This window comes from Oncorhynchus masou, chromosome 12, assembly GCF_036934945.1.
Source record: "Oncorhynchus masou masou isolate Uvic2021 chromosome 12, UVic_Omas_1.1, whole genome shotgun sequence".
NCBI classification, from domain to species: domain Eukaryota; kingdom Metazoa; phylum Chordata; class Actinopteri; order Salmoniformes; family Salmonidae; genus Oncorhynchus; species Oncorhynchus masou.
The window spans coordinates 71,170,397-71,187,008 of record NC_088223.1 but is presented as its reverse complement, the minus strand read 5'-3'; the positions used below and the strand labels follow the sequence as shown (position 1 = coordinate 71,187,008).

Below are 16,612 nucleotides of genomic sequence, written 5' to 3'. Positions count from 1 at the left end.
TAGAATAAACATTTAAAAAAATAGCTCCATAAGCAGAGGAGCGCCCCTGTTAACTGTTTGGGAAATGAAACAGGCTCATGTGGAGCAGGAGTCCTATTTCATACATGCTCCAGTGGTTACTCTTGGCTAGTGTTGAAAGAGAGGTGGAACTGCCAGGTGGGAACTCCTTTGCCTGAGCTCACCCATGGGCACACGATAGTTCTGCAAGACCCCACCTCCACCCCTCACACCCATGAGCGGGACTGGAGGGGAGGGGCATGGACCAGGTCCAGAGTTTGGATCCCAGCAGATTTCACCCACCAACCTGTCAAATGTAATAACAATCCACACAAGAGGTTGTGACACTGATCAGCGCGGGCCTCATAAATTAAACAGCCGACATTAGGGCGTTGTTATGGAACAGTGTTTCTCTGTGATGTGTTTCCACAGACACAAAGGCACACACCCTGGGGTTGTTTAGATGTTATTAATAAACCATTGTAGATTTTGCAGCTTACCTCAAAAATAGTCAGCTACAACAGCTCATCAAAATCTCGTTCCCTGGTCTATGATCACTCCGCACACAGACATTATATTTCCATAAATTCTTATCCAGCTGTATTTTTATATTCTTAATCGTGACTCATGGCTGACAGCAATATTCCATGTACACCCAGAAACAGAGACAATCTTCCTTTCTCCTCTGCCTCTCTTGGTCACATGTAGACTCACCGAGCCGACTCTGTTTTTCCCAGCAGGCGGTTGCCAGATTGGTCAGATCCCTATATTTCTCAGCCAGCTGGAGTTTGCCGTTGTTGAGGCGGGGTCGCCTGGCGAGGCTCACCTCGGCCAAGCTCCGGTTGGAGGTCAGCAGAATCTCTCTGTCCACCTGCAGCTCCTGAAACTGGAGACAGGCATGGAGTCAGAACCCTGAGAATGTACAGCTCAGCACACACAAAGAAAAGGTAAATGGATTAACTGAATCAATAGCAGACTGTGATGGTAGGGTGCCATGTTTAAAATAGTATTCCAGTAATACAGGTGTATGTGTATCAACCTACTTATAGCATCTTGATAAATAGGAGTTTAAAGTTGGCATAACAGTTGGAAATGTACATATGTTTTTAGCTATTTAAAGATTGATGTTTACAAATCTGCTCAACTGAGCCTTCACAGAATTCATAGTTAAATAAAAAATGTGTCAAGCTACAATAGATCTCCAAGGTTAACCTCACTCTGCAGGAAATGCTCTACACACTGAGTTTGAAATGTATTGAGCTGGAAAATGTTTTCTCATAGGGTTTGAGCAGAGAAAGCAACAGCAAAGGGGTTAGTCAATGTGGAAAGTATGAAACTGTGAGAAACAGCAGGGTCATTGAGGGCCAGAAACACAGGAAGGAACAAGGGTGTACTGTATATACATGAATGTTTGATGGTGAGTTACTTAAGAACAAAAACCTGTTCCAAGGTGTGAACTTCAACCAGTAGGTCTATACTAAATATTGAATATATCAAATGACTTTCCCAGTCAGGGTTAATAAAACTGAGGGCATTTGATACTTAATTTCATGTGAAGGTTAAGTCAAGATGTGTTAAACAAGATCAACAAAAAATTGATGTTAAAAAAACAACTTACAAGCCACATTCCCAAACCAATGTGACTTTCCACCTCTGGCAAATAGCGGACTTTGAATTCCTAGTCAAGAGCCTCACTCATGTTACACATGGACCACATGATACGCTTGTGGCTTTGGCATACACACTGGGAGGATTCAGTTGATGACTTGGCACTAGCGAAGTAACATTTCACTTACTTCACATATCAGCCCTTTAAAGTTGTTCAAAAACCAAACTCAAGACTAAAGTCAGGCTATTGCTTACACTTTCAAGAATCTTCATACCACAGCAAGAAAATGTATACATGTAGAGTAGTCATTAATAGTGACAGTTTCACAGACTAACGCCTCAATCAGACCGACAGCATCATTGCATCAATACTGCATAATAAATTCTTCAGTCAAACTTTTCCATGGTCTAATCCAAAATTTTGTGGATATATTGTACCAGTCAAAAGTTTTGACACACCTACTCATTCAAGGGTTTTTCTTAATTTTCACTATTTTCTACACTGTAGAATAGTAGTGAAGACATCAAAACTATGAAATAACACATATGGAATCATGTAGTAATCAAAAAGTGTTAAACAAATTAAAATATATTCTATATTTGAGATTCTTCAAAGTAGCCACCCTTTGCCTTGATGACAGCTTTGCACACTATTGGCATTCTCTCAACCAGCTTCATGAGGTAGTCACCTGGAATGTATTTCATGCTTTTCCAACAGTCTTGAAGGAGTTCCCACATATGCTGAGCACTTGTTGGCTGCTTTTCCTTCACTCTGCAGTCCAAATCAACCCAAACCATCTCATTTAGGTTGAGGTCGGGTGATTGTGGAGTTCAGGTCATCTGATGCTTGGCAAAATAGCCCTTACACAGCCTGGAGGTGTCATTGTCCTGTTGAAAAACAAATGATAATTCCACTAAGTGCAAACCAGATGGGATGGCGTATCGCTGCAGAATGCTGTGGTAGCCATGCTGGTTAAGTGTACCTTGAATACATCACAGACAGTGCCACCAGCAAAGCACCATCACACCTCCTCATCCATGCTTCACGGTGGGAACCACACATGCAGAGATCCTCCGTTCCCCTACTCTGTCTCACCAGGACAAGCCAGTTGGAACCAAAAAACTCAAATTTGGACTCATCAGACCAAAGGACAGATTTCCACCGGTCTAGTGTCCATTGCTTGTGGCTCAAGCAAGTCTCTTCTTATTATTGGTGTATTTAGTAGTGGTTTCTTTGCAGCAATTCGACCATGAAGGCCTGATTCCCGCTGTCTCCTCTGAACAGTTGATGTTGAGATGTGTCTGTGACTTGAACTCTGTGAAGCATTTATTTGGGCTGCAATCTGAGGTGCAGTTAACTCTAATGAACTTATCCTCTGCAACAGAGGTAACTCTGGGTCTTCCTTTTCTGTGGTGGTCCTCATGAGAGCCAGTTTCATCATAGCACTGGATGGTTTTTGCGACAGCAAAAATAAATGTTCGCAAATTTTCCATATTGACTGACCTACATGACCTACATGTTTCCGGTTCCGGGTTGGAGCGAGCGGTCGCATCTACACTTCGGTCCGCAGGTAGTATAACTTTTCATTACATTTCATTATAGTACAACGGTTTGATTTGTCTAATCTTAGCAATTTCTTCGTAGCTAGCTACATAGCCGTCTTTGTATCAAAGATAATTGCGTAATTATCGTATTTCGTCGTCCTAACGTAGTCTACACTGCTTTCTGCCCAGCAGCTAGCTAACGTCCACTAGCACAGCAGCTAGCTAACGTCCACTAGCACTGTAGAAACTATTACACTCAACGACTCGATTAGTGTAGTGTTAGCTAGCTACATAGTTGTCTTTGCTGTCTTCGTATCCAAGGTAATTGTGTAGTTTAGAGTGTGTAGACTTAGAGTGATTATCTTAATTTACCGAGGTTAGCTAGCCAGCTATTTGTCGTCCTTAACGTAGGAGTCACTGCTAGCTAGCTAGCCAACAGCTAGCCAACGTCTTCCGAATTGAACTTCAACAACCCGGTCAACATTCCGCCTCGCTCCACAGGTAGTATCACATTTTCATTTCACTTCATTACAGTACAACGGTTTGATTTGTTTGATCGTAGCTAGCTAGCTACATAGCCGTCTTTGTTCTAAGACAATTGTGTAGTCTGGAGCGATTTTCTAGGTTAGCTAGCCAGCTATTGTCGTTCTTTTAACGTAACGTTACGTAATCAACACTGCTAGCTAGCCAGCTAGCCCCCGAATAGCAGCACTGTAGAAACTATTACACTCGACGGAACGACTTGATTAGTGTAGTGTCAACAACGTAGCCACTGCCAGCTAGCCTACTCCAGCAGTACTGTATCATTTCAATCATTTTAGTCAATAAGATTCTTGCTACGTAAGCTTAACGTTCTGAACATTCGATAAGTGTAGTCCACTTGTCATTCCAATCTCCTTTGCATTAGCGTAGCCTCTTCTGTAGCCTGTCAACTATGTGTCTATCTATCCCTGTTCTCTCCTGTCTGCAAAGACCATACAAACGCTCCACACCGCGTGGCCGCGGCCACGCTAATCTGGTGGTCCCAGCGCGCACGACCCACGTGGAGTTCCAGGTCTCCGGTAGCCTCTGGAACTGCCGATCTGCGGCCAACAAGGCAGAGTTCATCTCAGCCTATGCCTCCCTCCAGTCCCTCGACTTCTTGGCACTGACGGAAACATGGATCACCACAGACAACACTGCTACTCCTACTGCTCTCTCTTCGTCCGCCCACGTGTTCTCGCACACCCCGAGAGCTTCTGGTCAGCGGGGTGGTGGCACCGGGATCCTCATCTCTCCCAAGTGGTCATTCTCTCTTTCTCCCCTTACCCATCTGTCTATCGCCTCCTTTGAATTCCATGCTGTCACAGTTACCAGCCCTTTCAAGCTTAACATCCTTATCATTTATCGCCCTCCAGGTTCCCTCGAGAGTTCATCAATGAGCTTGATGCCTTGATAAGCTCCTTTCCTGAGGACGGCTCACCTCTCACAGTCCTGGGCGACTTTAACCTCCCCACGTCTACCTTGGATTCATTCCTCTCTGCCTCCTTCTTTCCACTCCTCTCCTCTTTTGACCTCACCCTCTCACCTTCCCCCCTACTCACAAGGCAGGCAATACGCTCGACCTCATCTTTACTAGATGCTGTTCTTCCACTAACCTCATTGCAACTCCCCTCCAAGTCTCAGACCACTACCTTGTATCCTTTTCCCTCTCGCTCTCATCCAACACTTCCCACACTGCCCCTACTCGGATGGTATCGCGCCATCCCAACCTTCGCTCTCTCTCCCCCGCTACTCTCTCCTCTTCCATCCTATCATCTCTTCCCTCTGCTCATACCTTCTCCAACCTATCTCCTGATTCTGCCTCCTCAACCCTCCTCTCTTCCCTTTCTGCATCCTTTGACTCTCTATGTCCCCTATCCTCCAGGCCGGCTCGGTCCTCCCCTCCCGCTCCGTGGCTCGACGACTCACTGCGAGCTCACAGAACAGTGCTCCGGGCAGCCGAGCGGAAATGGAGGAAAACTCGCCTCCCTGCGGACCTGGCATCCTTTCACTCCCTCCTCTCTACATTTTCCTCCTCTGTCTCTGCTGCTAAAGCCACTTTCTTCCACTCTAAATTCCAAGCATCTGCCTCTAACCCTAGGAAGCTCTTTGCCACCTTCTCCTCCCTCCTGAATCCTCCTCCCCCTCCCCCCTCCTCCCTCTCTGCAGATGACTTCGTCAACCATTTTGAAAAGAAGGTCGACGACATCCGATCCTCGTTTGCTAAGTCAAACGACACCGCTGGTTCTGCTCACACTGCCCTACCCTGTGCTCTGACCTCTTTCTCCCCTCTCTCCAGATGAAATCTCGCTTCTTGTGACGGCCGGCCGCCCAACAACCTGCCCGCTTGACCCTATCCCCTCCTCTCTTCTCCAGACCATTTCCGGAGACCTTCTCCCTTACCTCACCTCGCTCATCAACTCATCCCTGACCGCTGGCTACGTCCCTTCCATCTTCAAGAGAGCGAGAGTTGCACCCCTTCTGAAAAAACCTACACTCGATCCCTCCGATGTCAACAACTACAGACCAGTATCCCTTCTTTCTTTTCTCTCCAAAACTCTTGAACGTGCCGTCCTTGGACAGCTCTCCCGCTATCTCTCTCAGAATGACCTTCTTGATCCAAATCAGTCAGGTTTCAAGACTAGTCATTCAACTGAGACTGCTCTTCTCTGTATCACGGAGGCGCTCCGCACTGCTAAAGCTAACTCTCTCTCCTCTGCTCTCATCCTTCTAGACCTATCGGCTGCCTTTGACACTGTGAACCATCAGATCCTCCTCTCCACCCTCTCCGAGTTGGGCATCTCCGGTGCGGCCCACGCTTGGATTGCGTCCTACCTGACAGGTCGCTCCTACCAGGTGGCGTGGCGAGAATCTGTCTCCTCGCCACGCGCTCTCACCACTGGTGTCCCCCAGGGCTCTGTTCTAGGCCCTCTCCTATTCTCGCTATACACCAAGTCACTTGGCTCTGTCATAACCTCACATGGTCTCTCCTATCATTGCTATGCAGACGACACACAATTAATCTTCTCCTTTCCCCCTTCTGATGACCAGGTGGCGAATCGCATCTCTGCATGTCTGGCAGACATATCAGTGTGGATGACGGATCACCACCTCAAGCTGAACCTCGGCAAGACGGAGCTGCTCTTCCTCCCGGGGAAGGACTGCCCGCTCCATGATCTCGCCATCACGGTTGACAACTCCATTGTTTCCTCCTCCCAGAGCGCTAAGAACCTTGGCGTGATCCTGGACAACACCCTGTCGTTCTCAACTAACATCAAGGCGGTGGCCCGTTCCTGTAGGTTCATGCTCTACAACATCCGCAGAGTACGCCCCTGCCTCACACAGGAAGCGGCGCAGGTCCTAATCCAGGCACTTGTCATCTCCCGTCTGGATTACTGCAACTCGCTGTTGGCTGGGCTCCCTGCCTGTGCCATTAAACCCCTACAACTCATCCAGAACGCCGCAGCCCGTCTGGTGTTCAACCTTCCCAAGTTCTCTCACGTCACCCCCGCTCCTCCGCTCTCTCCACTGGCTTCCAGTTGAAGCTCGCATCCGCTACAAGACCATGGTGCTTGCCTACGGAGCTGTGAGGGGAACGGCACCGCAGTACCTCCAGGCTCTGATCAGGCCCTACACCCAAACAAGGGCACTGCGTTCATCCACCTCTGGCCTGCTCGCCTCCCTACCACTGAGGAAGTACAGTTCCCGCTCAGCCCAGTCAAAACTGTTCGCTGCTCTGGCCCCCCAATGGTGGAACAAACTCCCTCACGATGCCAGGACAGCGGAGTCAATCACCACCTTCCGGAGACACCTGAAACCCCACCTCTTCAAGGAATACCTAGGATAGGATAAAGCAATCCTTCTCACCCCCCCCTTAAATGATTTAGATGCACTATTGTAAAGTGGCTGTTCCACTGATGTCAGAAGGTGAATTCACCAATTTGTAAGTCGCTCTGGATAAGAGCGTCTGCTAAATGACTTAAATGTAATGTAAATACATGACTTAACATAATGATAGACTGTCGTTTCTCTTTGTCACGACTTCCGCCGAAGTCGGCTCCTCTCCTTGTTCAGACGGCGTTCGGTGGTCGACGTCACCGGCTTTCTAGCCATCGCCGCTCCATTTTTCATGTATCCATTTGTTTTCTTGTCTTGTTCCCTGCACACCTGGTTTTCATTCCCCAATCAACCTACATGTATTTATTCCTCTGTTCCCCATCATTGTCTTTGTGTAAGATTGTTTGTGTTACGTGTGTATTGTTGACGCGCCAGACTGGCTTGTTTTTTCCATGTTATTTTTTCACAAAGATGTTTATTGTGAAACATAATTCTTGTGACTGTTTTGCGCGTTTTGCACTTTTGCCTAAATAAAGTGTGCGCCTGTTCACAAATCTCTGCTCTCCTGCACCTGACTTCGCTACCAGTACGCACACATCTGACACTCTTTGCTTATTTGAGTTGTTCTTGCCATAATATTTTACCAAATAGGCCTATCTATCTTCTGTATACCCACCCTACCTTGTCACAACACAACTGATTGTCTCAAACGCATGAATTAACTTTTAACAAGGCACAACTGTTAATTGAAATACATCCCAGGTGACTACCTCATGAAGCTGGTTGAGAGAATGACAATAATGTGAAAAACTGTCATCAAGGCAAAGGGTGGCTACTTTGAAGAATATAAAATATAAAATATATTTTGATTTGTTTAACACTTTTTTGGTTACTATATGTTTCCATATGTGCTATTTCATCGTTTTGATGTCTTCATTATTATTCTACAATGTAGAAAATAGTAAAAACAAATAAAAACCCTGGAATGAGTAGGTGAGTCCAAACATTTGACTAGTAATGTATGTGCAACAAAAGTTCAACATTTACCTTTTGCTTCTATTTCTGTCAGGTCTACGCATACAATTTGATATATAAGTTGGATAAATAGTGGTTGTGTTTGCCTGCAATGCAATGGTGCAAGGCAAACGCAACATTCCATTGGAAATGTATGTACTTCTGGTGAACCAAAACACAATGGCGCTGTCGGTTTGATCGAGGTGAAAGGTTTCAATTAAACAAAAATGTATTTTGCATTTAAGTAAGTGTCAATATATGGGAATAATCCCCAAACGAAAGGACAATTACAAAATATATTGCAAAGTATTTCAGCGGTCAGGACTAATGGTGAGTCCAGTGCCATTTTATGCATCGCTTTAGACCCAATGAGAAAAACACAGTTGCATGATGAAGGGATTCTGTGGCTTGTCATCTGTAGCTCCATCCATCTTGTTCCTAAAACGACATTGGCATAGCACAGACAGGATGGCAAACCACAAACCCCACTGTTAACTCAAATTATCTGAAGTCAAAAGAGCGTGGAGGCTTTTATTGAGATTTGCTATTCTGCCTGAAGTAAAATTATGAATTCTTTAGCTGCCAATTGCACTGTTTAAAACCTCAGGGATATTGGTAACTCTGGCTGAGCTCACCAAAGTATACCGAGGATAAATGGTTTATTTTGTTAAATGATAATGAGATTTTTGCCTCACTTAATACTCTGCTCATGACCAAAAACAGTTTGGCTCTCCTCATGGGGCATACCTCCACATGAAATTAATTTGCTTACAGGAATGTGAGAATTTATGTTCATTGCATCATAAACAAACACACAACAAAGTGGGTCAGTTGAAAGTGCTTTAGACTGAAAAAGAGCCAAGGAGGAAGAGCTTCTCAGTGACATCAGAAAGTGGAGGTAAGTGAGGTAAAATGAATGAGACTGAGAGGGCGTACTGTTGCAGAGTGGCCAAACGGAATTAGGTGGGAGGATTATTATCTACAGCTTGTATTGGCATGTTTCCCAAGTTACTGAGTCACAATCACTGATAGTAATCTTTGTTATTGATGCAGCTGGGTAGCACTGACTTTCCTTGCAGCAGTTTTGAAATGCTCAGTCAATGGCTCCTCAACAGTGGTTTCTTTCGACTTCAGAGTTTACGTATAACCCTCACTTCTCCACTGAAACCACATGAGTTTCTTGCAACAGGAAACCAAAGCGAATGCCACCCCCCAGCCAGAGAAAGTCAGATACCACTGATCCAATCATAGTGGTCTCCAAGCAAAGGCACATTGTATGCCTCACACCTCCCAAAATGGAGGGAATATAGTCTTCTTCTGATTAAATATTTCCATTCCTGCAAGCTGAAACTGCAGAGCAAGATGCTAGATAAGACTTCTTCTTTAATTGGAGCAAGTTCTATGTACAAGGAATGAGAGAACATTTCAAATTGCCCACCTTATCTGAGAAGAGGGTTGAGTTCAAGACTTCTGGCTCAGGGTGATAATCAATTGCTAATTAAAAGCTTCACTTGGCAGTCAGCCTGAAGAAGGCTATTTCTAACTTTGGCCAACTACAAAACTATGTCATCGCTCCCAGGAATCCAGTTCAGTGGAATGTGTCTGGCTGGACATATCAGGCTTTTTACAAATCTTGCACTGTAATAATCAAAGAAGCTCTGCGGGTCCAAAATACATTTATTTCCCCTTCAATACTTAAACCCCTATTTGTCTGACTTCGAGGTTGAAGAATCACTTTGAAAAAAGTATTTAATTTAGCTATGATATGCTGAAAGTAGAGGGGAGTGTGCAATGTATAAGCAAGGCTTTAATCTGTGTTTTTTTTAATGATTAATCAAATCGAGGAAAAGAACAAAAAGCCTTAGGGACTTTTTTATCAAGGGCTCCCATTCTCAAACGAATGAAGGGGCCTTCTCAGAACTGCTTAGGGCCCAGCCTTCTCCCTCAGCATCATCAGGAGGATTGGGTATGTAAGGACATACAAATGTTTCAGACCACTAACTGACTGACTGTATACACAAATAAGAAGTATGTCTGTGTGTTACAATTACTAAAAAGACGCTGTGGAGGATGTACTGTACAACATGATAAATGCATAATCCAATGAAGTAGTGATGGCTTGAAATATGATTTCCACTGATCTCAGTCACAACCAACTGGGCATAGATGACAGTTAAATGTCTAGTTTTGATTTACATTTGGTTGAGTTGTCAACTAATGTGAATTCAATGTGAAATCAACAAACAAATTCACCATGTTATTGAATTTAGGTTTAAAGTTGGGTGAACAAAACACAATGCCCTTATGTTGATGACGTTTTGCAAATCCAATCAGTTTTCCACATTGATTTAACGTCATCACATTGAAAAGACGTGGAAACAACGTTGATTCAACCAGTTTTTGCCCACTAGGAAGCCACAGGGAATAAAAGACTGTGGCTTCAATTGGATCATGGCTCTGGACATCACAGCTGCATATGTGATCTTGTTTTAGACAGCTCTCTGGGATTACCTTGACCATCTGATGCTGAGAGGTTAGAATTCAACCCCGAGAAACATCTCATCTGCTGTTTTACTGCCGGTCAGGTGACAATTTTCAAAGCAACCATTGACGGTGAAAGTCATCAGGAAAATGTGTGACTTATTCCACAGATGTTACCCAAGATACTGTGCCAACACTTTTCCCCGGAACTGTTTCTTGACCAATTTTTCTTTGTCAGGTCAATATTTACTTTATGTGTATTATCTAGTGGAGTGATAAATGATTTCAATACCTTTTCATTGACAACTTAATCTGAACAAGTATATGCCCAACAGGCTACATTTTTTGGGATTACTTGTTGATTGCTTTTAAGAATATTGTAACTTTAAGATGTGTTCAAATTAAAATATATAAGCATGAAAAAGATTTTTAAACACATTTTGACTTGTGTGTGTTTGCTTTGAGGTTGGATTTCCTTTCTGTGTTACGAATCCTCTAAATGTGGGGTATTTGCTTCTTGCATTCCACTTCTATATTCATTTTAATTGAGAATTAAATATTTAAAACACTCATGCCATGTAGTAAAATAATCTGAATGTTAACATTTAGTCTAGTTATTCATTGTAGGTTTATGGAGTATATTTTCCATTCCCAAATGCTTTCGAACTTTCTAAACTGAGCCCCTCCAGTTTTTGTATCTGAGCCAATATCCTGTCTCTTATGCTTGTCACGCCTCTTTGTGCATACTTAATTCTTGTCATCGGAACAGCTTGAAATATCTGCATTGTCACATCACAGCAGGCAAGATGGCAAAATCTACAGGGTATTAAACTACTTCTATGACGCCACACTGTGTGGGCCCGCATGCAATTTAGAGAAACCACAAATATTTGCAGCCCATTTGAAAGTGCTCTAAAGATTCTAGCAGTGTCTAACAGTTCCTGTGATTTTGCTAAAGTGTAATTTAGCTCCAAGTGTTTTTCAAAAGTCTCCCTCAACACTGGGCTACTTCAGTCCCTTCACAAGTGTCTTACTGTTCATTTCTCTTACACTTGTGGTTTGTATAATGATCATTTGCAAGGCAATCAGAGCCCCATGTTCTGTAGAATCTGGAGCATTTGGCCCAGAGTCAAAATAAGCACGGTGTACACAAAGACACTGCAGAGCCACTGTTCTCTATTGAATTTCCTGTGACTACAAGGACACTGTACAGCTTATTTCACTCCAAATCCCTGTCATCCATGGCTATTCATAATCACCGGCGTTTTCCCTAAACAGGAATAGCATCAGACCTTCCATTTCCTATTGTGGCTGCTCCTACCCCTGTTTAGCAAGCGGGAGGTTCAGGAGCCCCTGGGACTGTGGTTGTGATGATGCACTGGTTGTAAAGCAAACCACCAGACAGTATTCACCGGCACTGACAAAAAACACTTGAAGGGCACTTCAGATTAGGAAAGAAGTTCAATGCTGTGTGAACTTCTCGAGCTGAAAATGTACTGATGTGGCAGTTTCTGTGAAGACACAAAAACTGGATATACAATAAAAATGTATGTGAACCAAGTATAAAATATTATTGTTTGACATTTGATATTGGGAAATATATTATACAAACATGATGAATGCGTTATGATTTAATATGCCAGCGTGAGGATACTGGCTCCTTTTCCATCAAGTCTGTACAATCTGCCAGAATTTACCAGTTAGTTTTATCTTGGGGGAAAAGGGCTTGAGTGTTGCTCTGTTCCTTCACTGCCATTTGTGGTAAGCTGAGGTGCTCAGCGTCTGAGTGTCTTCAAATGGAGCAGTTAGTGTCCAGATGACTGTAATTTAATTTTCCCATGTAGTGCTTCCTACCCATGTCAAATCCCATGGAGCCAGTAGAGGATAGCAATTATGCCAGTCAGGAGGCTGAGAACATTCTCTAGAGGGAGCTAGCCAGTAGCTAGTGAGAGGTGGGCTATATACACAAGTGCCCATCTTATTGTGCCATTAATGATGCTTTCAGAGCGGTTGCCCTTGGATACCCTAAAGTGTGAATGAATTGGAGCGCTGCTCACCAGTGGATCGTAGGGGCTGTGGAGCCAGCCCCTACAATAAGTTCAACTACCACTACCACATGCTCACATGTCAGCCAACCATGCATATGTGGGCTTTATTAAACTAACAATGGCAACTGCAAGAAAAACAATGGGAGGGGGGCATACCCAGACACCCTACTGATGTTTAGTTACACAAACTGTAAATGAGAATTGTGTGTGAATGTCTCAACTAACCTACAGTATCATATTGCCTATCTTAATACTGGCATGTAACACTTGCATGTAAATGTATGTTCAATCAAATGTCTTGGTCAAGTCAAATGCAGCTGCTACTACAACCATTACTGAAATCCCTAACATGCCTCCAAGTAATTCGTATCCAGTCCCTTGGGAGCATTCCATAGCCTCTCTCGATGAGATGCAACCACTTTGGAAACATCTCTCTAATTCATTCGCTGCAGCAGTGAGGCAGGTTTCAAATTTCATGTCTTGATCTGAATTGGACACATGCGCATCCAGTCCCAAATGAATAACGATTTTCTCTCTGTCCAAGAATGAATGCCACACCTGATGAGTTCAAGCAGAGGGCTATGTGCCATGAATCACAATTTTTTTTTAACTGTGCAAGACAAATAGAACAAGAACAAACTGCCCTCGTAATTTAACATTATATTTAGGAATAGATGTTCTAGTGAGGAATAAGACAGAAAGACAGAATGAGGTGCATTTGCATTTAAATGTGCATGTGTGTGGGACAGAGAGACCGATTATATGTTTTCAAATGAAAATTTTAGTGCTTTTATAGCATTTTGAATAGGTTGATCCTGCTGCTCACTGAACATGTACTGTATGGCAAGCAGGAATTCCCTGTTCAGGTCGATTGGTATGGAAAAACATTCTGTAAAAAACGAATGAAATGTGAACAATGTCAATTGTACATACTATTTACATTCACGTAAACTCTATCGGATTAAAGGAGAACGTGGGGGGAAACATTAAAGGCTTTTCCCATTGGAAGCCACGCACAATAATATAGTGTCATAGGAGGATAATAAAGCATGCATTGCATATAGCCTACACGATGTGCCATACGATGAGGCATCAAAGCAATTATTTCGTGCTCTATAGAAATCAGCAGAGAGCATAATGTTGAGACCTATTTGAGTTTGAATGTAGCCTAATAGTCTGGAAAATGTCCTATCAACCACATGTAACTGACAGATACATTTAGCAAAACTGTGGTTTTATTCGATAGTTATCACACTGTATAACCAAATACCTTCTCATTGAGTCGGACGATCTGGTCCATTTTTTCTTCATCTTGTAAAAGCTCCTGCAATTCACTGGTGTTTAGAGCCCTGTACCCATCTGGGATAGAGTTCGTGTCCTTAAAATTGGACATTGTATTCATTCACAAGCAGTTCAGACGACTTCGTTTGTAAGCCCATTTGGTTCCATGTTGTTCGCAGTGAATAGCACAGCCGCACGCGCGTGTTGTGTTGAAGCAGACCGTGTAGCGAGAACCGAACGTTTCTGTTGGCGGAGACAATACAAGATGCAGGGACACATACTTAACACGTCTGCAGCTAATGTAATGCCACTGACAACCACAGGAAGGCATTGTCGTTTATAAGCAAATGTTATAAACAGTAATAAACCTCTACCACAATTTTGTTTGGCAGTATTTTATAATTGCCTACTGAAGTCCTGTATTTCCCAAATACCCCAAAATGTGTAGTAATAATAATACAAATGCATGGTGTACCTTACATTTGAAAGCATTTTCAATGTATGTAGGCAAGTGTGCAGTTATGCTGTGTGTCTGGCAAATTGAATATTGCAACCATTTTCACTTCCTTGACTGTTGTTACATAGCATCATTTTGTAGCAACTATGCTGTTACTAAGTATCAACTCTTGAGCTAACTTTCGTTTCAATATCAGTGGTTGTAAAAACTCAAATTCCCATTTGTTTTACATATTCAGCTTGCCTCTGGATCTGATTGGATTATTGAGTTGAACGAATCCTGAAGTTTTCGTTGGTTTTCATTGGTAGGATTCTAAAATCGTAATATTCAGACGACAGGAAAAATGGCTGCGTTTGCTGGAGAGCGACGGCGAAGCGAGCTGATATTTTTTATAAATTACGAGAGGAACTCGATTTGGAACCCAAAGCTAATTGCAGAAGAACTGCAAAGAGTCTTACATTTTACCCCAATGGCGACATATTCTTGTGGGATGACGCAGACAGTGTTTTTTACACGACAAACCTGAGGCAGCTCAATTCAGAGGACAGCTTTGAGAGTGTGATATACCAGGTGAGTAACGTTAAATTACTAGATCACGTGTTTAAAGGTTGGTTGTTCATCTAGCTAGCTACTTTCTGACAAGTTTTTTTTAAACGAATTATATTAGATAGACTAGTCTTTGCAGTGTAATTACAGTCAGTTGCCACTCCCATTAATTCCTGGCACAATATGCAATCACTTTCACGTTGACCTTGTCTGAACCCAATGTTTCCTATATATTTTTTCCAGCAGCGGTGGCAAAGTTTGCAGAATGCATTTAGAGTTGCAATTCTACACATTTTGTCATAGAGATGAGAATTTTTTTTAAAGTAACTGTCCAGTGAAAATCTAACTTTTGAAAGTTCATGTTCCGTTAACTCCTACCCAAATAATGCTGTTGACTCGTGCTGTATTTTTATGGCCAAATCATAAATAGGGAAAAACTACTTAAACTCCTCCTTAAACTATAAAATACTTGCCATTTATTCATAAAGTATGATGCCCTACTCCCGTGGAGGATGAGCTGGCCAATGAGCAGTCCAAAAGAGGATTTTTTATTTTTTTTATTTCACCTTTATTCAACCAGGTAGGCTAGTTGAGAACAAGTTCTCATTTGCAACTGCGACCTGGCCAAGATGAAGCAAAGCAGTTTGACACAGACAACAACACAGTTACACATGGAGTAAACAATAAACAAGCCAATAACACAATAAACTAGTCAATGACACAGTAGAAAAAATAAAGTTTATATACAGTGTGTGCATAAGACGAGGAGGTAGGCAATAAATAGGCCATAGGACTCAGATCCCTTGACTATTTCCACATTTTGTTACGTTAAAGCCATATTCTAAAATGGATAAAATTATTATTATTTACTTTTTACCCTCATCAATCTACACAATACCCCATAATACCAAAGAAAAAACTGGTTAAGAATTTTGTGACATTTACACAAGTATTCAGACCCTTTACTTAGTACTTTGTTAAAGCCCCTTTGGCAGTGATTACAGTCTCGAGTCTTGGGTATCACTCTACAAGCGTGGCACACCTATATTTGGGGAGTTTCTCCCATTATTCTCTGCAGATCCTCTCAAGCGCTGTCAGGTTGGATGGGGAGCGTTGCTGCACATCTATTTGCAGGTCTTCGATAGGGTTCAAGACCGGGCTCTGGCTGGGCCACTCAAGGACATTCAGAGACTTGTCCCAAAGGCACTCCTGCATTGTCTTGGCTGTGTGCATAGGATTGTTGTCCTGTTGGAATGTGAACTTTCACCTCAGTCTGAGGTCCTGAGCACTTTGGAGCAGGTTTTCATCAAGGATCTCTCTGTACTTTGCACCGTTCTTTTCCTCAATCATGACTAGTCTCCCAGTCCCTGGCGTTTGGAAAAACATCCCTACAGCATGATGCTGCCACCACAGTGCTTCACCGTAGGGATGGTGCCAGGTTTCCTCCAGTTGTGAAACTTGTCATTCAGGCCAAAGAGTTCCATCTTGGTTTCATCAGACCAGAGTGTCTTGCTTCTCATGGTCTGAGAGTTCTTTAGGTGCCTTTTGGCAAACTCCAAGCGGGCTGTCATGTGCCTTTTACTGGGGAGTGGTTTCCGTCTGGTCACTCTACCATAAAGGCCTGATTGGAGTGCTCCAGAGAAGGTTGTCCTTCTGGATGGTTCTCCCATCTCCACAGAGGAACTCTGGAGCTTTGTCAAAGTGACCATTGGGTTCTTGGTCACCTCCCTGACATAAGCCCTGCTTCCTCCAAGGCCCTTCTCCCCCCAAGCTCTAG

At 43.3% G+C, this 16,612-nt stretch overlaps 1 protein-coding gene across 1 annotated transcript in view; it reads right to left on the bottom strand.

The window, feature by feature from the left end:
- Positions 1 to 14,107, bottom strand: part of LOC135550767 (vacuolar protein sorting-associated protein 37D-like) — a 46,628-nt gene extending 32,521 nt beyond the window's left edge. The window contains exons 1-2 of the mRNA XM_064981871.1: positions 13,822 to 14,107; positions 712 to 883 (exon numbers count right to left, since the gene is read on the bottom strand). Coding sequence (XP_064837943.1) covers positions 712 to 883; positions 13,822 to 13,953 — 304 coding nt within the window. The 5' untranslated portion in view covers positions 13,954 to 14,107. The remainder of the gene's footprint in view (positions 1 to 711; positions 884 to 13,821) is intronic.
- Between the last annotated feature and the right edge of the window lie 2,505 nt (positions 14,108 to 16,612).